This window comes from Herpailurus yagouaroundi, unplaced genomic scaffold, assembly GCF_014898765.1.
Source record: "Herpailurus yagouaroundi ecotype Mexico unplaced genomic scaffold, PumYag 29, whole genome shotgun sequence".
Classification (NCBI taxonomy): Eukaryota; Metazoa; Chordata; class Mammalia; order Carnivora; family Felidae; genus Herpailurus; species Herpailurus yagouaroundi.
The window spans coordinates 68570252-68597150 of NW_024412377.1; the positions used below are offsets into that span (position 1 = coordinate 68570252).

At 36.6% G+C, this 26899-nt stretch overlaps 1 protein-coding gene across 2 annotated transcripts in view; it reads right to left on the reverse strand.

The window, feature by feature from the left end:
* The window catches only part of CAMK4 (calcium/calmodulin dependent protein kinase IV), a 228927-nt gene that overhangs the window by 117411 nt on the left and 84617 nt on the right, over window positions 1–26899 (reverse strand). The window contains exons 1-2 of one of the 2 annotated variants that reach the window (XM_040446886.1): window positions 12223–12226; window positions 1961–2039 (exon numbers count right to left, since the gene is read on the reverse strand). Coding sequence is in view for 1 of the 2 variants with exons in the window: in XM_040446869.1 (XP_040302803.1) it covers window positions 1961–2039 (79 nt within the window). In the remaining variant the exon portion in view is untranslated. Of the gene's footprint in view, window positions 1–1960; window positions 2040–12222; window positions 12227–26899 lie in introns of those variants that run through there. The other variant, XM_040446869.1, reaches the window with a different exon arrangement.

Below are 26899 nucleotides of genomic sequence, written 5' to 3' on the forward strand. Positions count from 1 at the left end.
TCTCTGTGAATAGTTTATTCTAGGAGACAATGCTGGAAATTCCACCCAATTGACGTTCAAAACTTGGGTTTCCCCAGGGGATTTTCTCTTATTCCATTTGGCACAGCAGTAACTGTGTTTGACTGTGTTTGACAACATCTGCCTTCTAGCACCGCTCTGCAGCTCATCTGACACTTGGTTCCCATCCACATTTTCTTCCTGCCTGTCTTCTAGGGAAGATGTTTCCACAACAGAGGTGGAGAAGAGAAGACAGCAAGGGCAAACCAGAGCTTTAGTTTCCCAATGAATGAGCCACAAACTCACCAAATGTCTTCGCCTGTCCCTTATTCCAATTCATTCAAAGATTTTTTACATAATCCAATATTTTCTAAACCAGCCCTCTGTCTTTTGGGATTCTGAGCACTCTGATGTCAGTTTTGAGTGTTTCTTTTCCTAGACATTCATACAGCGAATCCTTTTCAGAGTTTCCTCAACTACGAAAATAAAATAACCACTTATAAATTTTACTGACAATTTTTTTTAACCAGCAGGAAAGAAGATAGCCAAGTCCAGAAACATCTCTTGTGTGACCACTGCTAGAGCATGCCAACTTATTTTCATAGAAAGCAGATATTTAATAGGAAGTTCATTTCATAAAATTTTAATAATCCTAATTCAAATAAATGTTATGACTCTAAGAAATTGATTTAAGAGAAAACACCAAAACTTACCAATCAGAAGATTTCTCTACATTCTGGAATACCTTAAATCATTGCCTACACCAGGTAGGAAATCCAGAATATAGGGTTTATAGCAGCAACTGCCATTTAAATTATTAAATTATTTTTCAATTAGACTCTTTGTTATTTTGCTGTGACTTTAAATTCTAACAGATTATTTCAAAATGTCATTCTACTTCTCAATAGAAAAAAATCCCATGCCATTATTCTCTTCTTCATTATATGAGATTCTAAAATTTCCCTGTGCCAGACAATATACATAAACAGCTGGTGATATTAAGCTGACTTAAAAAAAAATCCCTTGGCCTAAAAGAGGTATTACTTGACTACAAAATTTATATTTCTCTCCTCAGCATACTTTACAGCTGGGTTTTCAGAAGTATATAAATTTCACATATGTGTTCACATAGAATTTGAGAAAGGAAGAATGTGTGTTTTTGTGGTTTTGTAAGGGGAAATTCCCTAGGGACGGAGAGTGCCAGTAGGGTATTAGAGTGATCAATACTCCCCGGGTGCAGAAACTACCATGAGGTAGTGTTAGATGCTGCCATTTGTATCATGAACTGTCACCTGCTGCATTTCATACTCATTAGAGATGAGCCTAAGTACCTTTGCCCCCTCAGCTCATCTACAAGTATATGGCAAGAAGAAGCAATAAGAAAATACAATCCTTCCTCCTTCAAATAGAGACTTCTTAAACGAGCAGGCTCAGTCCTTGAAACGATGACATTAGTCTGGTTGCACTCTACCAAAACAAACCCAACATTTGAAAATCAACTTAGAAGCTGATGACTCCTTTCACAAATACTTCTATTTGTATTTCACTTAGGTATTTTTAAACAGCAAGATTTTCTAGTATATAAAACTGTGATTGGAGATTTTATATACATATAAAATACACACACACACACACACACACACACACACACGCATGCACGCGCACAGATATATCTGAAAATTTGACTGGTATACAAAGCAAATTCTATCTCCCAGCTCTAAATGCTTTTTCTTACCACACTTATCCCCAACAACCACATCCAATCTGAGATCCAGTTGCTTTCAAAGAGGCACACAGTTTCCATCAGAAAACAACAGATTTGGCTACACTCTCATAATAAAGATTCAAATGAGTTAGCTGCATACAGCAATTCTCTGACCTCTTTGTCCTGTGAATTAGGGTTCCTGATTTCTCCAGGTCACAGATCCCTTAAAGATGCTGTTATATAATGAAATAAACTTACTGTTTTCTTTAACACTTTGAGAGCATAAGGCTTCTGGGTCCCCTTCTGTTTGCATCTGTACACAATGGATGTAGCACCCCTTGAGGGGGAAAAAGACAAAAAGAAAATGTTATGCTCTGGACATGAAATCAAGGGGAAAGCTTGAAAATAAGTATCTCTTGCAGTTACCCTCATAACTGACAAGTGTTTATAAGTTATTCCATAGGACCAGCCCAACTGTTGAGAGTATTTTTTTTTCCTCACAACTAAATACAGTTTGCTCAGAAAAATTCTAGCTTTCCATTCTGTTCTTTTCCTCCTGGCCCATCCCTATATAAATAACATGCCCAGGGCTGCTGCTGCATTCAGTAGGCTCTGGCATAACTGAGCCTACTGAATGCTTTTGCTACTGAAAATAGCTTTTGTCCAGGTAGCAAAACCTGAACACTGAATGAATGCTACCTGAACATAGCTTTTGGAGGATATCCACCAAATTCGTTCAAAGTCCCTGAACTTTCCTAGAAGTAGGTGTCTGGAGTAAAATTAGCCATATGGCTCCAGGGAGAGGGGCAAGCGAACAGGGGACCCTGTGAATTTACAACAATTCATTTGAGGCCCTGGCATTCTCCCAGAGCCAACATTAGTCCCACAAGGATTCTGGATCTTTCATCTTGGTGAACACTGTTACCATTTATTTATATATGCCCTAACAAAAATAATTATGTGAGAAGTTCAGGAGAAAATACTATAGAAATGGTCAAAGACATACAGAGAAAAAGTAGATCTACCTCCCTATAAAAAACTCAAGCACAGAACGTGTTTTACGTATAATGGGGAATGGCAAGAAAGGACTCAATAACTATCTTCACACATGAAAGACACATACATACTAAAAAGAGAATATTAAAAAGCAGACAGTGTGATCCTCATGTTCCCTCTCTACACATGAGAGGAAGACAATGAAATAGAGACAAAAGAGGCTCATAGACCAAGCAGGCTTAAGTTACAACCTCAGAAAGAGAACTTCCGATAAATCTTAAAATAAGATCAGTTGAAGTCAATCTGTCACGCTTTGAATATTAGGTTAAAGGACCTCTTATGACATACTCAATCCTATGATTCTGAAATTCTGAGTAAGTGTGAACGAATTATAGAAATCAAACATGTTCCTTACTGCCCATTCACAATCCATTTTTAACAGAGTGAGGAAAAGTTAGGAACTGGTGGTGTATGTGCCAATAGAGAAGAAAAATTTCAACGCATTTTTAAAAACTTTGGGAAGACATAACATATACACAAGAAATAAAGGGTTTTAGAAACAGAATAAGTAGAGGTAAATATAAAATTCAACTTTATTTTTATTTTTTTAAATATTTTTTTTTCAACGTTTATTTTATTTTTGGGACAGAGAGAGACAGAGCATGAATGGGGGAGGGGCAGAGAGAGAGGGAGACACAGAATCGGAAACAGGCTCCAGGCTCTGAGCCATCAGCCCAGAGCCTGACGCGGGGCTCGAACTCACGGACCGCGAGATCGTGACCTGGCTGAAGTCGGACGCTTAACCGACTGTGCCACCCAGGCGCCCCTCAACTTTATTTTTAATTGTCTAAAAGATAACTATCTAAAGCAAAACTATTGACAATGCATTGTATTTATAGCATATGTAAAGTAAAATGCATGACAACAGCACAAAGAAGAGGGGAATAAATTAGAAAAATACTGTTGGGTCCTTATACTACATCTTAAGTATTATGAAATTATTTAAAGGTAGACTCTAATTAATTAAAGATGTATATTGTATAGCCTAGGACAATGAATAAAATAACTTAAATAATCAGTAAAGAAAAAAGAATCAATAATGAAACTAAAATGTAATAATCAAAAATGAAATGTGAGAGAGGAAGAAACAAAAGATTAAAAATAAAAGTTAAAAATATGGTGGATCTTAATCTAATCATATTAGTAATTACATTAAATATAAACTTTATAAACACATTAATCAAAATCAAAGATCAGTAGACTGGATTGAAAAACCAAGATCAAACTATATGCTAGGTACAATAAACCTATTTAAATATAAAGGCATATATATGTTAAAAATAAAATTATAGGAAAGAGATACTATGCAAACACTCATCAAAAGAAAGCAGAAATAGCTATATCAATATCATGTCAGCCAGACTTCAGAGTAAATATGAAGATAGAAATTACTTAATTATGAAGGGGTCAATTTCCCAGCATGACATAACAAACATAAATATGCATGTACCTAACAACATCACTTCAAAGTACATGAAGCAAAAACTGATAGAACTGAAGGAGAAAAAGACAAATCCACAAATACAATTGGAGACTTCAACACACCCTCCCAGGAAATTATAGGATAAATGGACAAATTATCACCAGGGATAGAAGACATGGACATTATTTTTTAATTATTATTATTATTATTTACATGTTTATTTTGAAAGAGAGAGTGTGTGCACAGAAGAGGAGCAGAGAGACAGAGAATCCGAAGCAGGCTCCATGCTGCAGGGCGAGCTCTCACAAACTGGTGAGATCATGACCTGAGCAGAAATCAAGAGTCAGACATTTAACTGACTAAGCTACCCAGGTGCCCCAGGGCACGAGTGAACATTATTAACTAAACTAACCTAAACTGACATTAAGAGAAAACTACACAAACACAGCAGAATACACATTGTCTTCAAAGTTAGAAGATTCACATAGTTGATTTCCAGACTTAGTACACAGCTACAGTAATCAAGAGAGCAGTGTTGGAGAAAGAATAAACATGGAAAGGAAGGTAATAAAAAAAAATAATCCAGATACAGTTATAAACATATAGGGCCCGTTGGTTTCTAACAAAGGTAAAAAAGGCAATTCAGTGAAGAAAGGGCAGTCTTTCCAACATAAATAGTGCTGGAACAGCTGGATACTCATATGCATCAAATAAGCAAAACAAAACAAAAACGTTTATCCAAACTCACACTCTACCAAAAAATTCTCAAAATGGAGCACAGATATAAATATAAAACTTAGAATTCTAAAACTTGGGAAAAAAAATAAGCATGAAAGAAAATTTTGTGACCTTCAGTTAGGCAATGATTTCTTACATACAAAACCAAAGCACAATAAATCAAAGAACAAATGAATAAACTGGACCTAAGTTAAATTAAAAATATCCACTCTTTGAAAGTCAGAGACAGGGAGAAAATTTTTACAAGTCACTGTATCTGATGAAGGACTTCTATCTAGAATTACAAAGAAACTCAAAGTCAATCAATAAAAAATAATGGATTTCAAAAATGAACCAAAGATTTTCACATATACTTCACTTCACCAAAGAAAATATATAGGTGGCAAAATTTGCACAAAGATGCTCAACATCATTAGTTGTTAGGGAAATGAAAATTAAAACCACCATGAGATACAACTACATACCTAACGGAACGCCTTAAAGAAAAGAGAGAGACTGTGTGTACCATGAGCTGGCAAACAAGTAGAGCAACTAACACCTATACACTACTGGAGGGAATGCAAAATGGTACTGCCACTTTGGAAAACAGCTTTGCAGCTTCTTATAAAATTAAGAATACGGTACAATCCATCCAACTCACTCTTAGGTGTTTGCCCAAGTTAGCTGAAAGCTATGTTCACTCACAAACTTGAAAACAAATCTTTTTGTCAGCTTATTAATAATCATCAAACACTGTCAACAACTCCAATATCCCTCAACTGCAAAATGGATTAACAATCTGTGACACATCCATATAGGGGAATACTATCTAGAAATAAAAAGGACAAACTAGTGTGCACACAGCAACTTGGATGACTCTCTAATACCCTAAGTGAAAGAAGCCATGTTCAAAAGACTATATGCTGTGTCACTCCATTTATATAATATTCTTGCAAAACAGAAAATAGATTAGCTCTCAGAGATAAGGGAGGAACTGACTACAAACGAGTATGGGAGAGTTTTTTAGCATGATGGAACTTGTATATCTTGTGGTGGTAGTTATACAACTATATACATTTGTTAAAATAGGTAGAGATGTAGAATAAAATAGGTGAAACTTCCTATATGTAATCATACCTTGATAAAAAATACAATGAAAAATCTTCCCAAGAAAATCATATTGTTCAAAGGTAAGATTTTTAAAAAATTATCAAAATGTAGGCCATATCATTCAACTTAGTCTATGTTTATTTAATGGTAACTCATGAAATTTAAAAAAAAAAAGCAAAGAAAAGAAAAGAAATTCAAGGGAAAGTGATTCGCAAACACTGAAGAAAACTAAATATCTTATACCCATTTTTATACCAATTGAAAAATTAATATACTCAAATATTCATGTAAAAGATATATATTAAATATCCATTTCTTAATTTCCTTATCACATTAAATTAACCTGTCAATAATTTCAGTATATAAATCACTGTCTTAGTAAAAGTCTTCCAAAAATTTTTAACAAAATACATTCTTGACTGATCAACCTCAGGACACAAGTATGCTAGAAATAACCTAAAACATTTTTTTTAATTTTAATTTTTTACTCTTTATACATGAGGAATCTATTAAGAGATTCCATTTTGCTAATTAATAGACTTATTAATATTAACACATCTTTTAATTTTTTCAACCTTTTTGATATATAACTGACATGTAACATGCAAATTTAAGGTGTACAACGTAATGATTTGACATATGTACATACTGTAAAATAATTACTACAATAAGATTAGTTAATATATCCATAACCCCACATAGTTGCAATTTTAGGAATGACTTTGCTTTTTTTTAGAGGATGGAAAGATTAAGTAAAAAGAACAGAACAGCTGAAATAAATTTATATGAAAATAACATTTAAGTAATTTCTCTAAAGTATAACCTATTTTCTTTGCTGAAATTAAATGATTAGCTTAAAATGTGTTCATATAATTCTAGAAAGAAACCATGTTTCAGGAAGTTTTAGAGAATTAGGATGAAAATGCCTAACTTTAAGACCATTTAGAATCATGGGCATTCTCCCAGTAAGGAGGGCTATAAATCAGTGATTGACTTTCTATGGAAGGATTTATTACGACTTTTGTGATTTTGAGGTTGAAGCAATAGAGCTTGGCTTCCTTTGGCATCAGACTGACAACGTGCTCTTTGGAAATGCAAGAGAACTTCAGATACAGAATCTCTTAAAACAGAGAAGTCTGGAGGGGGTGTTAACTATGCTGCATGGCCCCAGGGGTCTCTGTAATGATATGCTTCATAGTCATTCAAAATGGTCTTTGTCAAGTGTGTGAAGACTCGTAAGTTATGAGTTTCATTTTTTTTTTTAATGGGACGGGTCTTGAAATGGAACCAAAGGATCTTGTTATCTTTTTCCAATGTTGAATGTTTTTTCTAATAGGTCAAAATATTAATCATTTTAAAACATTTCAATGCATTGATTTCTTGTTCCATTTATTTTTGCATTTCATTTAAAGTTTTTTGTTTGTTTGTTTTTTGTTTTTCAATGTGTATGTGCTTTCAGGAAAGATCCTCTGAATGCTCATTAGGGAAAGGTTGAAGAACAAGGCTGTGATTTATACGAACTGTCAATCATACGCTGAAAACATAATGTGTGCAACTCTACATGTCATTGTATTTCTTCTACCTGATTGACTTGCTATTATTTAACCAGCCTGTTCTTTTCATTGATTTTTGTTTTTTTTAGATTAGATGAATTGTTAAGAAGACTGGTTATAACCTCAAAATTGATTCTTCTTGGGGGTGAAAGTAGAGTCATATTCAGGAACAGGAGCCTGAAAGAGTCAAAGTCTCTAAATGTTTAATGTCAGCACACATCTTGCCCCATTGCAGTGACAGTTTTTCATTGTTTCATTCTGCATCCCTGTCAGCTGCAACCCCTCAGTGCTCTTCAATACTTAAGTGTTTCAAGATGTTCTTCGGTCACCAAAGACAAAAATAAAATCTGAACCTTAAACCAACAAAGAACAGGAGGAAAAGCTGCTGAAATGATTTAATTACTGATTTGGCATTTTCAATCTACAACTTGAAGAATGGGCTAACCTTTAGAATTTAGAAAGTTGTTATTAGACCTGGAGGTTTTCCAAGTCAGTTAAATTTTACAGTCCTGAAGTAAATCTCAAAAATATCATGTCAAGGAATGACAGTAAACCCCAGATTTTAAAGAAGTGCTAGAAGCCCAAGGTTTTAATAAGGTTGTGTTCAGAATTTCAGTCTATCCACAACTACACTCTCCCTTTTCTTGTTAAATCCTGCAGGGGGCAAGGGCAAGCACTCTGCTTCAGTTATTAGGGCCATGACCCATCTTCCTACTTGAGGCCTTATCTGGACTCTTGTAACTGTCTTCTTGACAGTCTTATTTGTCATTTCACCCTGATTTTAGCTTGCTCTATACCCAGTCTTTTACGTCTAATTCCTGACCTATACCCCCTTCTTCAGGATCTATCCTGGCAAGTGCTTAACTCTTCACTTCTGATCCCCAACTCAAAGCATGAACTATTATATTCTCCACTTGGTGAGTGTCCAGTTTCTCACCACCCCCCCCCACCCCATTAACAATTACTCTCAGCACCTAGTGTGACTTTGTTCCTAGTCCTGGATCTCTGCAAGGACTGGCTTAAATATGATGCCTTTAGTTACAAAATTTAACAAAACCCCTGCCCTAAGATAAAGTAAGTGGTTAAGAAGCTTTGGAATCCAAATGCTGAATTTTAGCTACAAAAAAAGCAAACAAAAAAACAGCTTCAAATTATCAGGTTGCCTTAAGTATTTCTTTTCAATTAGCAAGTAATGTGACAAAAAAAAAGAAAGAAAAAGAAAAAAAAGCAATGTGACAATAAATACTGTGGACATAAAAGGTCTTGATACTCTTTTCAGTCCTTCCCTTTGTTTGCTTTAAAATATTTACTGCCTCATATGTTGGCCATTAGAATCAATTAACCAAACGCTTTATGAAGACTTATTATTTTTCTTTTCTGTTTAAATGAGTGTGTGCATACCTGTAGCACACATGGAACTGAATTTCCAATCAATTGTTTAATGCCACCATACATTCTGAGGATAGCTACTGCTCTTTTTGTCACCTTTCTTCTCCATTCCCTGACCCATTCCCTTCTATTCCATATCGTCTACTACAACATGTCTACTATATTTATATATATCCATTTAATCCAACCTTCACACCTTCACTTAAGCCTAATAATTTCAATATGCAATATATGCTACTGTTTTTGTATACTGTTTGCCATAAATTTTTTCTAGCTTTATTGAGATGTAATTGACATATAGCATTGTCTGAGTTTAAGGTGTACAACATGTTGATCTGATACCCTTACATATTGTGAAATGATTACCACAGTAGGGTTAGTTTAACATCTCCATCACCTCACATGATTACCATTTCTTTTCTGTGGTGAGAATATTTAAGATTTATTCTCTTAGCAACTTTCAAGTATATAATGCTATAAATATAATCACTAAGCTGTATGTTAGATCCCCTGAAGCTACTCATCTTATAAGTGCAAGGTTGTAACCTTTGACTATTTCCCCAGCCTCTGGCAACTGCCATCCTACTCTGTTTGAGTTCAGCTTTTTTAGATTCCACATATAAGTGATATATACAGTACATATTCTTTCTCTGCCTGACTTATTTCACTTAGCATAATGCCCTCAAGGTCTATCTATGTTATTGCAAGTGGCAGGATGTCCTTCATTCTCATGGCTACATACATACATATATACATGCATACATACATAAATAAACATCTTTATCCATTCATCTGTTGATGAACACTTAAGTTGCTCCCATACCTTGGTGATTGTGAATAATGCTGCAATGAATAAGGGAATGCAGATCTCTCTTCAAGATCCTGATTTTTGTTTTCTTTGTATATATACCCAGAAGTGGGATTGCTGGACCACATGGTAATTCTATTTTTAATTTTTCAAGGAACCTCATACTGTTTTCTGTAACAGCTGCATCAATTTACATTCCCACCAACAGTGTATAAGGGTTCCCTTTTCTCCACATCCTTGTCTCTTGTCTTCTTGATGATAGCAATTCTAACAGGTGTGAGGTGATATCATATTGTGGTTTTGATTTGCATCTCCCTGATGATTAGTGATGTTGAGCATCTTTTCACGTACCTATTAGCCATTTGGATGTCTTCTTTGGAAAAGCGTCTGTTTGGTTCCTCTGTTCATTCTTAGATTGGATTATTTGTTTTTTGCCTTTTAATTTGAGTAGTTCATTTACAATAAACATTATTAATGATATGGTTGGGTTTAAGTCATCCACATTGCTATTTGTTTCATTTGGTCTTTGTTATTTTTTCTATACTTTCCTGCTCTCTTTTGGATTTAATATTATAGTTTTCCCAGTATTCTATTTTATACTTCTCTTGGCCTTTAAGGTATACCTTATTGTTTTACTTTTTGTAATGATTGCTCTCAGGATTACAGTATATACCCTTACTTGTTATAGTCTGCTCATAGTCTGCTTAATGCTGTAAAATACAAAAACCTCAACATAGTAATTCCATTTACCACCTTCCCTTCCTTCCCTATCCTACTTAGAACTACTGTTTTCATGTATTTTACTTCCACGATGATTTTATTTTGCTTCAAATAATTAGATGTTTTAAAAGATATTAAAGAAGAATGAAAAAGAGTCTTTTACATTACCTATCACCTATATTCTTCTATTTCTAATGGTCTTCATTTCTTCCTATAAAACGTAATTTCCATCTTGCATTATATTCCTTCAGTCCAAAGAAATTTCTTGAGCATTAATTGTGGTTCATGTGCACTGACAATAGATTTGCTCAGTGTTCATTTATTTTAAAATGTCTTTATTTATCTGTCATTCTTGAGAAATTTTTTTACTAGATGTAGAATTCTGGGCTGACAGGTTGTGTGTGTGTGTGTGTGGTGTGTGTGTGTGTGTGTGTGTGTGTGTGCATGCGCGCGCACGTGCACGTGCGTTTAGGACTCTAAAAGTATTCAGTCTTCTGACTTCCATTTTTTTCTGATGAGGTATTAGCCATAATTCATATTATTGTTCCCTGTATATATCATATCATCTTTGGTTGCTTTAAAGATTTTATCTTTACCTTTGGTTTCTGGCTTTTGACTATATGCCTAGGTGTGGTTTTCTTTTCATTTATTATGCTTGCTGCTCAATAAGCTTCTTGAATCTGCAAGGCTCTTTACCAAATTTGGAAAATGTTCGCCTATTGTTTCTCTAAACTCTTTTTCCTGCCCAATTCTTTCTCTCCTCTCCCTTTGGGACATATATTGCATGTATAGTAGCCTTCGTGATATTTTCTCACAGATTACAAAGGTTCTGCTCCTTTTTCCAACTGATTTGCTATTCTTCAAATTGGATGACTACTATTGATTTGTCCTCAAGTTTACTGACTCTTTATTCTGTGGCCTCTAATCCACTCTTAAGCCTATAAATTTTTAATTTGACATAATGTACTTTTCAATTCTAAAATGTCCATTAGGGTTTTTTTTTTTTATAGTGTCCATTTCTGTTCTGAGATGCCCCATATGTTTACACATTATGTAACTATTTTATTTCATGTTCCTGAATGTTTGTACTATAGTTGTTTTCTACTCCTCATCTGCTTATTCCAACATCTGGGTCATCTCCAAAGTCTGTGCTATTGACTGCTTTTTCCCACCTTGAGTACAGGTCCATATTTCTACTTCTTTAAATGTCTAGGTATTTTTTTATTGTTTGATAGACATTTTTAAATGATACATACTAGGGAGTCTGGATTATATTATTTTCTTTTTAAAAAGAGTTGCCTTTTTCAATAGCTGGTGGTGGAATTGTGGACACATCTTTTTGATCCTGTCCACTTTGGTTTTATTTGTTGTTAGAGCAAATCTATTTGTTTTTTGTTCTTGGTCCAATGTCATGGTCCTTGCTCTAGGGTGTGGTCTATACTCCCAAGGTATCACCTTGTTGAGATTTCAACCAAATATCTGAGGTTCTCAGTAAAGTCTCTCACCTTGGCTTGGCCAGAGAACCAATGTCTTCTAACAGTACATGCCTATTTCTCTGATACTCTGTTGATCCTATTTGGTCTCATAAAATTTCACTATACATTGTCCCCAGTGAGAGAACCATGGTGAGTGTGGTACTCACCTTGTGTTTCCCTTCTCTCCGGAACCAAAGTCCTGTTTAGTGTCTAAAAACAACTATCCCATGCATTATGTCCAGTAATTTACAGAAGTATAAATGTAGTACCTGTTACTCCATCATTGCCAGAGCAGAACTTCTCCCTTACAGTCTTCATTTTTATCAACTTATCAAGTTTGAAGCAGACATTATTGTTGCAAAAAAGAAAAACAATGTATTATTTCTTTATGCATTTATTAACAGTGCATTACAAATGTTGACAAAGCTTGTGCTAGAAGGAGATTAGTGAATGATAAATCCATAAAGGCAGAACTTAGAAATTCCCTTTGGCATTCCAGGCAGCTTTTAAACATCAATAGCTTCTGTTATTGTTTCTGAAGAAGAAAGGAATTTTGAGGCATGAGATATAATTTTATTATGTCAAAACATTGTGGCCAAGATTTTTTTCCTGTTGAATAGATGATCAAACAGACATATCTTAGGACAAAAACAACAAACCCATTTCAGATCACAGACCTTGAGACTGCTTCTAAAGGATTCATGTGGCTGGGAGCTGTACCAGATGGTTGCTACAGACAAGGAAGAGATTTCATCTCTCCCAGCTGTGACTTAGTCTTGTCACTGACATTCAGCAACATCTAGCATTTAATATTACAAAACTGTAAGTATTAGATATCAGTATGATCACTCCTTCAATAAGAAGCTTAGCAGGGACAAGGCTGGTAGCTTAGTTAACACACAGATGTTTGGCCTGCACAGGGTTTTTTTTAATGTTGAATGTCTTGCCAACATATAAATATTGAGGGATTTATCAAAAAATTCAGATTTCCAACTTCTCTTGAATCTCGAAACATTAATTTTTAATTTCTGTCCAGCAGTAGTTGATAAGACCAGAGTAGTAAATGATTTTTAGAGAGGGCCTGTACTCCCCTTAGTAGCTTTATGTATTTACATCACTGCCCAGATCCTGTGGCATACATATTTGCCTCCCCTGATTTAATGAACATTCAGGAAATAGGAATAACTGGTAACCAAAGCAAATACAAAGGCTCCTTTCCAGAGATATAGGTGGGATTATCACTTCCTAGAATATATTCCACTTCTCTGCTTCAAATTTCAGTTTAATGGTCAAAAGTCCATGATAATTATTCTATTTCACTGTGTCAAAGACACCATCAATTTTAAGAGGCATCATTATTCTGTGATCACTAAGAAAGAAAGAAAGAAAGAAAGAAAGAAAGAAAGAAAGAAAGAAAAGCAAAGCAAAGCTGTTACTGTTTAACTATGACAACCCATGGACTAAAGAATTCATCTTGATGGCAGAGGTGGAAAACTGTGCATTTTAATATCATATAAAAATGGTGATATCTTGTATGAATAGTACACACATGAATAGAATGCTTTCTAGTTGACAAATAAATTTCAATCTCTTCATAATTTCCATCTGCACTGAGGATCCCCATCTAGGCCTCTAGGCTCACTTCCTTTCAATCTTCCTCCTTTCTACTAGCACAATCACCATTCTAGAATAGAAACCTGACCAGGTCTGTCCTCGGTGCTCACTACCCCCATGAGCCCCACTACCCCTCACTACCCCCATGACAGTGAGAAGGACCCAGTTCTCTTAGTGTGTCATGTGAGATTGTTTGGTGCCCTTCTCTTTTCTGGTCTCACCTCTTCTTGCCCTCCCTGTGTATCCAGCAATACCAAATTCATGGAGTCTTTGAGCCTGCTGCCCTTTTTGTTTGAATCACCTCCTGCAATTTTCTGGCTAACCAGATTTTAGTCAATCTTTAATTCCACACAATCATCCCTCTTATGGGATTCCTGTCATAGCATACATACTACATCTTCTCATTCCATTCTAGAATTCTCTGGAATGCTTTTCATTCCATTCTCGAAGCTAGCTTGGTCCACTTCTGTACCTAATTTTTGCCTTGTGGTTTATTTACATGCCTACCTATCTAAACCAGAACTTGCAAATGGCCATCCCATAAGTGGATTTCCCCTTCACAGATACACTTTGCATACAAAATGTTTAGGCAATTTTTGTAACTAGATGTCCACATTAAAAATATGGATATTTCACATTTTAAGAAAACCAAGCCTAGAAACAAGGGACTAGCATTCCTGGATAACCATAGCCAGTTAGAGCTGGCAGAGGCTGCCCCATCGAGATTAGACACGCTTTCTACAGTGTGTCAGGAAGCCCATCAGTCCCCCTGCTTTATAATATGTGCTTCTAGTCACTTACAATCCAGGCCTGGCCTCAGTAAGCACCAGAGTTTGCAGCTCTGGGCATAAACTGTGTGCTCCTTGAATTAAGGGAGTATCTTGTCGATCTGTGTCCCCAGCACAAAGCCTGGCATATACAGTTGGAGTTCAAGAACTATTTCAGGTATTGAGTTGAATAATATGATATGATAATCACAACAGTCTAATAAAGAGACAAGGTAAGTATTATGATTCACAGTTCATAAAGAAACTACAGTTCGGGAAGCCAATGTCTTCTTTCAAAAGACATAATTCATAAGAATAAAACTGGGATTTCATCTTGAGGATGAAAGCTTGTTACCAGTACCTCTCATATGGTAGACTCAAAATAGTGATTTGGAGAATTTAAAGGAACTGAATGAATAACTCTCTGTTATTTGTTATTTTTATCATAACGATGCCTTAAATGCCACACGAAAGCAGGGAAGGAAAGAAGGGAAGAAGGAAAAAGAGGAGCAAGGAAAGAAGGAAGAATGTTGATAGAAAAGAAGAAAAATAAAAATTCAGACGAGTCCACTTACACATAATTACTGTTTCCCATCTTTATCAGCAGTATTTGTCATAATAAAACAGATACATTCATAGTGTTCTAATCCGTTTAGGATTTAAAAGTGTTACTTACATTACTGCCCTATTTATTCTTTCAGATATTTGTATTTGCTTCCACCAGGTCACAGCCACCTCTCTCTGTTAATGGTATCATATGTTTAATGCCAGATTATTTGTTTCATTAGTGACATTTCATGACAATTTCAGAGTCAATCTAATCACAAGGGACTTTGCTCTTCTGGACAGTGTTGTCTGAGTTGAATTGACTCTGATGGATAGCAAAGCTTGGTATTTATACAGTTTGCTGGGGGTTTCCTCCCCTCAAAAAACAATGCCTTCTTACCTCTTCCACTTAGGTAATAAAATTCACATGGGAAAAAAAATAACTATCGTTCACAGTTACGTAAAGGCAATCAGCTCTAAAAGAGTCTTATGAACTATAAACAGTACTCATTGAATCTCACTCATCCCAGAAAACAGGAACCAAATTTGGGGTTTTACTATCTGACAACTTATAGGCCTATCATAGGAATACTGCAAAGCCATGAGGGTCACAGAAATTGTGAATTCAGCTAGCCATATACTTTGCCAATTTTAAATCCATATATATGGAAAGCTGGTTACCTTTTTTCCAGTTATTATTTAAAAAGCCACTTTGAGTCAGATAAATAACATACTTCCTCCTAATGCATTTACTAAATTAAGAAATATACTTACATAAACCATTACTATTTATAATCATCTTCTTGCCATAAATGAAAAACTAGGGTTTGAAGGGATTCAGTCACTTGTGTAAACTAAATCAAGTGCTTCAATTCTCTCTGCCCTTCTTTCTTAGGAAAGAGACTCTACTAAAAGATATCCTTTCAATACTTTTTATGCTTTTTTTAATACATTACTGGCTTTAAGATTCTAGATTCTGGGTTTATTTGAAAAGAAAATGTAATTTTGCATTCAGACAACATAAGGCACCTTGTTTAAATATTAAGAATTTCAAAGCAGTGACAGCAAAACATTAAACCAAGTATACAGGTTCCTGAGTGCAGGAACCCATGTGACTGCACGGCTCATGTGCCCATGAAGCTGGCTCTGACCAGAGGCAAATCACGTGGCCTCTTTGACCCCTCAGATTGCTCATCTAAATGACCTAATCACACCTGCTTTATCCTTCCCATGGTCATTGTAAGGATCACAACGTAAGTCCAAATGCTTTATAGACTCCAAAACACTTAAATATGTTTGTTTTACAAAGTTGTTACATCTGACAAAGGGCTAGTACCCAAAATCTATAAAGAACTCACCAAACTCCACACCTGAAAAACAGATAATCCAGTGAAGAAATGGGCAGAAATCATGAATAGACACGCCTCTAAAGAAGACATCCAGATGGCCAACGGGCACATGAAAAGATGCTCAATGTCACTCCTCATCAGGGAAATACAAATCAAAACCACACTGAGATATCACCTCATGCCAGACAGAGTGGCTAAAATGAACAAATCAGGAGACTACAGATGCTGGAGAGGATGTGGAGAAACGGGAACCCTCTTGCACTATTGGTGGGAATGCAAACTGGTGCAGCTGATGTAGAAGACAGAGTGGATATTCCTCAACAAATTAAAAATAGACCTACCTTATGACCCAGGAATAGCACTGCTAGGAATTTACCCAAGGGATACAGGAGTGCCGATGCATAGGGGTACTTGTACCCCAATGTTTATTAGCAGCACTTTCAACAATAGCCAAATTATGGAAAGAGCCTAAATGTCCATCAACTGATGAATGGATAAAGAAATTGTGGTTTATATACACAATGGAGTACTACATGGCAACGAGAAAGAATGAAATATGGCCCTTTATAGCAATGTGGATGGAACTGGAGAGTTTTATGCTAAGTGAAATAAGTCAGGCAGAGAAAGACAGACACCATATGTTTTCACTCATATGTGGATCTTGAGAAACTTAACAGAAGACCATGGGAGAGGGGCAGGAAAAAAAAAAAAAAAGAGAGGGAGGGAGCCAAACCATAAGAGACTCTTTAAAACTGAGAATAAACTGAGGGTTGATGGCGGGGGGGGTGGAAGGATGGGGAGGGTGGGTGATGGGCATTGAGGAGGGCACCTGTTGGGATGAGCACTGGGTGTTGTATGGAAACCAATTTGACAATAAATTTCATATTTAAAAAAAAACAAAATTGTTGATTGATACACATGATTCTTTTTCATTTATTTAACAAATACTATAAAACACTTCTTACAGGTCCAAGCTTAAAACAAATGAGTGCTTTCATTCTCCTATGAAAACCCAAATTCTTTCTTAAAACAAGCTTTACCATGACTTTATACCAATTGAACACTTTGGGAAGTTGGCAGTAACATACCCTCTGAGACAAGAGTCTACGAAACAGATCTGCCTAAGCACAAACGGATGCCCGAAAAGTAACCTAAATGTTTCACATTGCAGTATAGTGTAACTCTGAAGTTTTATATTCATTTTCTGATATATCCAGCCCCTGCATTAGCCTGCCCCATTTTACAAGCATCTCTAGTTTCTGGGTAGAAATCCTCCTAGCATGTTAACTTATCAACTGCATTAATAGGCTCTATTTACTCCTTCTTGCTGATATCAGAATTAACAAACAGGGAAGGCTGAGGTTTCCTCAATTTTGAGTTCTTATGTTTTTTTGGCAGAATTTCCTTGGTTGTTGTTGTTGTTGTTGGTTGTTGTTGTTGTTGTTTCAGTGTCTCTTCTGTAACTTTCCTGCATTTTGCTTTTGGGGCAAAAGCAAAGGAGACAAACTTAAACAAGCTAGAAATTTCAAAATGAATTCCTGTAATGCTCTTAATCCTCAAAACACAAACCATATCAGGATCCAATTACAAAATGACTCAATTTGCAGTGCCGAAGTAAATATCTTTACTTTTTGTTCTGCTCTTTGTTCTCACTCAGCCTTCCAGGGAACATTTAAATAGCTATGAAATAGATCAGAACGTTGCTACTCCTATTCCTTGCAAATGTCATGTTAACTAAAATTACAGATTCCTTGTTCCCGGTGATTTATCAATGCCCATAAGACACCGAGACACTATAAGCTCTGGACCCATTTTTCTTTTAATAATATAACCATAATGTAACCTAAGAAAACTATTTCTTTTAAGACAAGTAATTTATACAAATAACAGAGTTCTCTGGTAAACATGACACTATCTAGGACTGTCGAAGAATCTTCTCTGTGCATCTTCACGCTTTTACCTCATTATCCATTTAAAGCTAAGCGTGCACAGAGCTGGAGGAAGATCAATCACTGAACTTCTATCAGAGACTCAGAGTTAAAAGAAAAAGCCACCTCGGTGTTCTATTCTTCAAAGAAAATGTGAACAAAAAGGAGGTTACAACTGAGAGTCTGTTTCCAAATGTCAGAACGGGCCTCCTGGGCAAATGTTGGTGAGGTGGGACTAAATGGTTGCAAACACTTAAGTGGGACAGTGGTGATCACAAAGTACCCTGAACTGAAATGGCAAAGGCTGGCCGCAGAAAAGCAACTGAGCAGATGCCTTATCTTCCACAGGGGACTGGTGACATCTCCTGCCCTGTTCCTGTGGAGTGGGGATGACCAGAGGAGGTGGGGGGTGGGGGCGGGGGATTAGGCATTAGAGTATCAGTTCACATGCCAGGGCACTGATGTGATTAGAAATGATTGGAAATCCCTTGGGAGAATGTTAATTTCCTCTTTATTATCAGTAATGTTTGCTTAGGGTCATGAAATAATTTGAGTTGGCCTAAAACGCAATTTTTAATGGCTAAAATGTAGTGGTCTATTCTGCTTCCTGCATTAATTAGAAATGGCATCTAATTATTGCCTAATGAGCAAAACAAAATGATAAGCTCCTTTGTGCCCTCTTTAGCTTTAATCCTAGGCTGCTGAGCTGCTTCCTGAAGAAAGCCATAAAACATGTGTAACTTACACAGACAAAAAGGATTTGGGCTATGGCACTGAAGCTCCCTTGTAACCATTCAGCTTGCAATCAAAACTATCCACCAGATGAAGCTGCCACTGGCTGTGGGCTGGGAAAAACAGGATTGGCCTTTACAACAAAACATGGTCTACCATTTGGCTGAACATCAACAAATAGAAATCATTTTTTCTAAGACTAACATTATTTAGCCTCTCCTATACACCTTGGGGGAAAAGGATTAGTGACTTTAAGATTTAGAAGAAAAGACATAAGAATGAAGTAGTAATGAATTTCTTCATATGTAAAAAATGGAGATCATAATCAACAACAGCTAGGGTTGTCATGGGGATTAAATTAAGTATTTTATGTGAAAGACCCTGGCATAGTGTCAGGCACATAAATGGAGCTAAATGAATTTCTACCCATATCTGATTTCAGAATCCCAACTGAAGACTCCCTTAGTCAGACAGACACAGCCTCATCAATAAAGTGGAGTCCCTGTTCTGTTCACCACCTATGATGTTAATATTTCAAATTAGTCTGAACAAATCAATAGTCATGAAATTTCACAAGGAAAATAGTACATAAAGTTAAAATAACTCACTCTTTCTCTCCTTAATCAATTGAAAAGCTAATGCTAGCAAAATTTCTAATTATCTGGGCAAACAGTAACCTTTCCCTTTGACTACCAATTTTGAGGAAGAAATAAAAATTTTCAATTAACAGTTTTCTTCTTAAAGAACTCTGCCCAAAAGGACACCCAAATGTATATTCATTTCAAATAAGGTATGGAAGGATGTCCCAGTCGATAGAGCAATAAACAAGATAACAAAACGTTTATCAGGAAACAAAGCGTCTGGAACAGAAATGGCCGTATGGAGCCATATATGTTATCCATTTGTCCTACCATTCCACTATTGCACTCTTCTCATCTTTGATAAAATACTTTTTTGATATCAAATCTACTTGGTAAATGACATTTCATCACCCAGATTGATATCACCTCATCAAAATGTCAAGATTTGAGAAAGCTCTCTCAAGTTGTTTATAGTTGCTGCTGGTTCATTTTAAACACAAATTCTCCCATACTGGTAAATGTCAACTCTCCTCATTTGTATATTGTTCAATATGAAGATGGAAATAGTGATTTCAACATATTAACAAGACACTCACTTGATGATTTTAATGGTTTTCAATCATATTCAGGAACAGAAATAAAACACAAGATTATATTAGGGTATATGACCATATTGATAAGAATTAATTCATTTATTAGCTTTTGTATTTTTTTAACTATCAGCTTTTTAAAGTTTTCAAAAAACAAAAGTATTCTGAAAAGATGATGGAATATGTCTGTTCCTTTTCTGAATTAAAGGCACTATTAAATTTATTGGTCAATTGTGAAGCAATCTTTGGAATGTAAAATGTGCATCATGTGACACAGGAGCAATACTTCATATTCTCCAGAAGAACATAAAGCAATTTACATTCCTGTAATTACAGCCTTGTAAGTACACTGAAGAAGAGCAAGACTTTCTATTCAGTGATAGGCTTCACTGGTATAAAATTGGGTTATGATATACTATTTACTAATAAATGAATTTGCATAATCATTCTCATGATTATGAAAAAAGTGTTAGAACTGTATTAAAATGGCTTTCTGTTATATGGATTTTGGTGTGCTATTGGTCATATCTGGATTTGAACAAAGATGGCAAAGGTGAGTCTTCATGAGTGGTTTCAAGAGCATCAAAAGATATCACTAATTCTTCCTCAAAATTACACAGTCTGAAACTAGCCAAATCCTACATTTAAAAGATCTGACCTTATTTTACACATTAAACAGACTCGTTGCCCAAAATAACACAACTGTTTGTTTAATACGGGATTACTTTTTGCATTAATTTCTATTATACTTTTGAGGAGTGGCTTCTTAAGAAAAAATTGTCCTAATGGGGGAAAAAGACACACACTTAAGGATTCTATATGCAAGATTCTGCTCCTATCATTTTATATGCCCATACTGCAAGAAATTACTTTAAAAAAAAAAGACAATTCATATAATTTGACACATAATTTCAAAGAGCATACATTAAAGTTAAGTCCCATTTCACTGTCCTCCCCTCTGACTTCACTACAGTAAAATATCCAAATAGCACATAGTCATGTCTGTAAACTGGGCATTTTGTAGAAATCCTTACAGAAGAAATCCACTTAAAGAAGACGTTTTGTATAGTTTAAATGGAAAAGTACAAACAACTAACATGTATTTGAGCCCTACACTCCAGGCTCTGTATTGGTCACTTTGCATACACCATTTCATAACAATAACCTATTTGAGGAGATGAGACAACAGAGGTTCAAACAAGTCAAATGATATGAGCAAGGTCACAAAGCTAACGTGATGGGGAGGAAGAATTTTCAGAAAAGTCATGTGGCTATTCATATTTCTTAAATATGACAGATTAGTTGATAACAAAGACTTTCTAACATACCTTTCAGTAGAAGGGAAAAACATTTCAAGTTTTATTTGTTAATGAAGACATCTGTTCGTTTGCTTACTTATTCAAAAAATCCTTCTTGAGTCTCTAATTAGGCATGCTGCTAGAAAACTAAGTGATATAGGGAAGAAGCTCAGATAAAGGGCAATGGTAACTTAAAGAAAAGTGATGAATTAGGGAAAGCTTCATAGAGGAAGTATCATTTGACTACCTTCAAGGATAGGAAGAATTTACCATAAAGAGAAGAGGGCAAAGGCCACTCTGGGAAATGGAAGCAAGCAAAAACTCAGAAGCTGGGATTCAAGACTCACACACAAAGAACAGCGAGACCTTTTAGGCTGACTTTTCCATGGGGTGGGTGAGGGAGTGGTCTAATGTGAAAGATGAGGCCAGAGTGTGGACAGTTAAGCACCAAGACTGGGAACCTGTTATCAATCTCTTAGGCAGAGGGGAGTTATTGAGGTTTCTAACATGGGAGTAATAAAATCAGTGCTATAAGAGGATAAGGGATGATGGATATATTGGCGGGAGAGGGACCACCTTTCCTCTTCTGTGTGGAGTAGCCACCACAGAAGCAGAAGCCTGAAGGAGACAAAAGGAGATGGTGGTAGCATGAAAGGAGAGAATGGGAAGTTGTAAGAGAGAGATTTCAAAAGTCATCTCTAGGAACGATTAGACATGAGAGGGGACAAAGACAGCTGGATAGAGAAGTCAGTGGTGATTAGATTTGAGCCTGAGCTATTGGAAGAATGGCTAAAAAAGGAGAAAGAATTAGGAGACAGAGGTTTTAAATCGGGTTCTGATACACAGAGTTTAAAACTAAAAATTCCAGTCAAGATGTTCAGAGGAAAAACTTGCACATAACGTGGCTAGAGGTAATGGCTGATGTCACAGAAAAGGGTAAGTATAAAGAAAGAAGAGCTTTAATGAATACCTTCCAAACAAGACAGAGTGATCAAGGTAAGAAAGAAAGCTTTCTCAAAGCAGCAATGTTAAAGCTGCATAACTTTACCTTTATTAAAATTATCTATGCTAAGTAGCTATATAGTTAAGTCATTGCCTCTCAACTGGGAGTGATTTTGCTCCCCCCCCCCCCACCAATGACATTTACAAATCTCTGCAGAAATTTTTGTTGTCATAACCTAGTGAAGTGGTGTTTGTTATTGATAATAGAGGACAGGGATGTTGCTAAAAATCCTGCAATACGCAGAATGACACCCACCTCCACCCTTGACAACAAAGAATTACTGGCCCAACATGTCAATAATGCTAGGGTTGAGAAATCCTAGCATAAGATGAGATTTACCCAATACAGAATTGTAAGTTGTTTAGGCAGATACTCAGAATAGAAGGGACATCCATCTGGTGTAATAATAGTTCTCAAATCCTTCATACTTAGTCTAAGTTAAAGTTGAGTTTTAAATCTGCAAAGAAGTTAGTTTTAATTCTATTTACCCAATGATGGAAAAAAGAGGTCTCATTACAGACTGTAGTCTCCAAAATATATATCATAGCCAATGTTTCAAAGATAGCCCCATTGAAGGTACAGTAAGAGTTGTAGAGGCCCTCCACCAACAAAATCACATCAACCAGTGGGTTGTTGGCCCTCAACTCATTTCTACTGTGTGTTTTAAACTCAAGAGATATCTCTGAGAGTTTAATGAACTGTTCTAGAAGATTTATAAGGAATAGCCTGCAGAATTCTCTTTATTCTTTAGTTGAAGTAATAGCCATTTGGGCCTGAAATTTCTGGCCATCACTAGAAACGCCAGAATATTTCACAAGGAGAAGTCAAGGAAACCTATGGATATTCTGATTGAGCCTGATGGAATCAATGGAATCATGAATATTATGAACAAATCCAGGTCTCTCAAAACTCAATAATAACTAACACTTATTAAGCAGTTACTCTAGATCAGGCATTGTACTATGCTCTTTACATGTGTCATCTCATCTAATTCTCAGGGCAACATTATTTTTTTAAATTTTATTTTAATTTATTTTTGTTTTGGGGGAGGGAGGGAAAGAGAGAGAGAGAGAGTGAGTGAACACAAGTGGGGGAGGGGCAGAGGAGGAGAGAGAATGTTTTTTTTTTTTTATTTTGAGAGAGATGGAAATAGTACAAGTGGGGGAGGGGCAGAGTGGGGGGGAGAGAGAGAGAATCCCAAGCAGGCTCTGTGCTGTCAGCCTAGAGACTGATATGGGGATCAAATCCACAAAACCATAAGATCACAAACTGAGCCAAAACCAACAGTCAGATGCCCAACTAACTGAGCCACCCAGGTGCCCCTCAGGGCAACCTTATGAGCTAGCTATTTTATGCCCGTTGTACAGATGGAAAGATTGAAAGACTGAATCCTGGAGAGGTTACTTACTTGATCAAGGTCATACAATTAGTAAGAGGTAAGGCTAGAATTTGAACTTAGTTGTCTCTCTCTAGTGGTAGAGCCATTGCCTGTAACCACCACAATCTGGCTTATTTGGCAATCTCTCAAAGCCGCATCTGCCGGGAGTCTGTGAGGAGTCCTCCACTTTGATCTTAAGGTTCTAGCACATAGCTGCATGAGAAGCATTTGTACCATGATGCAGAGTACATCACCTTGCAGTAAATGGAAGCATTTCCTGGAATGAACAAGTTCTCTGTACCCAAACTCATAATTAAAAAAACAAAGAATTTGCTTTGCTTTAAAGAGAAAAGGACTAACAGTTTTAGGGCAGAAATCCATGTCATATTTTTAGTTCTTTGACTTTTCCAAAAAAAGGTGTAACTTTTAATCTGGCTTTCTACGTATACCAAAAGAATTGGCCGTGACAAAATACCAGAGAAACAAAAAACGAAAACAAAACCACAACAACACAACACAACACAACTCACTGCTACTGAAGATTGATAAGTCTGACAAATCTCCTGCATTGATTCACTACGGGAATGAGACCAAAGATGACAGCAAACACAGCTGTTTTTATATAATATTTACAATTCAAAGGCTTTCAAAAACTTCCCAAGAAAAGCAGGGAATCCTTCAACTTTCTTTTGAATGACAGCTCAGTCATATGAACAGAGGGTATGATACTAGCTATGCAAAACCTGGATGTTCCCGGACACATTCCGTGGAGGCCACAGACTGTCCAGAACAAACTAGCCTCTGATCCATTATGTAGTCCTTCTACCCTCTCCTGCACTATTTTTCCTTCTCAAGAGAGAGCAGTTTAACATAGCACCTGTTTATAGAGATTTGCCACACAATGCTCAATTCTTCTGTAAACAGAAATCACGGAGGTATAAGGCAAGCTGTGTGGCACACTAATACCAGCACTTTCTCATAGCAAATCTCCAAAGCCAGCAACGATGCAGGTGGTGGCTGCCACATGGCAGCAGGCAGCCCCCTTCACAAGCCAATTTTAGAAAATCTGAGGAAGAGGAACTAGAATATCTTTTTTTTTTTTGCCTTGGACCTAATTACAACCTTATGCCACATCTCCTCACCATAGCAGAGGGGGTAAGGGAAGGCGTGGAAGGGGAGATCTGAAGAGTCTCACATTCGCCCAGGCAATGCTCTGAGTAGAGAGAGATTGATGACAGGTTCTTTAATAACATTCTCTTTGCACATAAGCCACGATTTAAGTTCAACTATATTTTAATACCATTCTTAGACTAGGTATGTGTGAGATCTTTCAAGCTCACTGCTGCTGTTGGAGGAACTCAGCTAAAGGGGCTCATCGTCACCCACAGACCAGAAGACTAGACAAAGCTTCCCAAAATGAACACAAATAATTGTTTTACGTCTGAGAAAAGGGAGTATATTTACAATGACTTAACATAGCTCGACTACCATAAAAAAAAGACCATTACACTTTTTGTAGTTTACTAGATCCTTCTTTAAGTGATTGTGTCAGAACATACTCTTAATTTAAAAGCTATATTGTGTTCAGTAGGACAGAGATTACTGAAACATAAAAAGCAACACTAGCTATCATTGTTGAGAAGTCCCTATGTACTAAATGCCAGGCTTGACATCCTATAAACCACCTTGCACACTGCTGTCAAAGTAACTTTCAGCCTCAAAGCTGATTTTGTCATACTCCTTTTAAAACCTTTCAATAACCCCCTAGAACCAATGGATAAAATCCAAATTCCTTAGCATGACATATAAGGCTTTCTATCGTTTGGTTCCTGCCCACCTCTTTTGTTATTACTGCCTATAACAATTTTGAGCCTTACTGAACTTCTGGCAACATCCCAGCATCTCATTTACTACGTAGCACAATATCATTTAGGTATATCTAATGCATATTTATACATAAAACACTTAATTTTATAATGATACATTAATTTCCAAAGACATCAACCAAACACATTAGAATAGAGGCTTACTAGGAGTGGAGGTAGAGAGGTAGGATGTCTGGTGGAGGGGGAATAAAGCCTTGTACAGTCTGGAATACAGGACGCCATGACTGTAGTTAACTCAAACCTGCACCAAAAACAATGAAGCCAAATATGCCTTGTTAGGCTAAGTAACATGTATGAACCAGGGAAAGATACTCAAGAAGTTGTCAGTAAACACTCCTCAGGTTATAAAGACTGAATCCTGTCCTGTACTCCAATTTTTTTTTTTCAACGTTTATTTATTTTTGGGACAGAGAGAGACAGAGCATGAACGGGGGAGGGGCAGAGAGAGAGGAAGACACAGAATCAGAAACAGGCTCCAGGCTCTGAGCCATCAGCCCAGAGCCCGACGCGGGGCTCGAACTCCCGGACCGCGAGATCGTGACCTGGCTGAAGTCGGACGCTTAACCGACTGCGCCACCCAGGCGCCCCATGTACTCCAATTTTTAATCTAAGAAACTATTTGTCTATTTATGTCTAAGCATTTGCAAGAGTTCCCATTTATTTTTCTGCAAGTCAAGGCACCAGCCCATTAATCATCCTTTAACCAACCTCTGCCCTCATTTCCAAATGGCACCGAGGCTGCTGCTGGTCCTGGAGATGGAATAAATCCCGAAGTCTTGAGTCCTATACCCAGCTCATATTTATTTCAAGCTCACTTTTTAAAAATAAGAAAAATTAAATAGAATAGACATTTTAAAGAGATGATGATGGTGACTGAGGGGCACTTAATACAGATAGAAGCAAGTTGGATTAGACAAAAATAGCCTACCTACAGCCAGGAGCACTTGAGGCCACAGCTTCCCCGGGGGAAGAACTACCACAACTAAGCAGGTAGTAAATAGCTCAGAACCAGGGTCAACACAGGAAGTGCCAGATGTCAGAGCTCATGTCTTGATTTGGCTTTAACTTAAGGAGCTTCAGCTTCAATGAGTTCTTATGAGGATGGTTAATTGTAGCAAAAATGGGCACACATTCCCCCCAAGAGTAACCAGGGCCCCCCGAGAGGGAGTGGAATATTGGCTCCAGACCCTGAAGAGTTCCACACAAATGCAGGCCTTTGATCATGTTGCCTTTTCTGCTTTTTACCCAGGAGAACTAACATAATCATTCAGGCA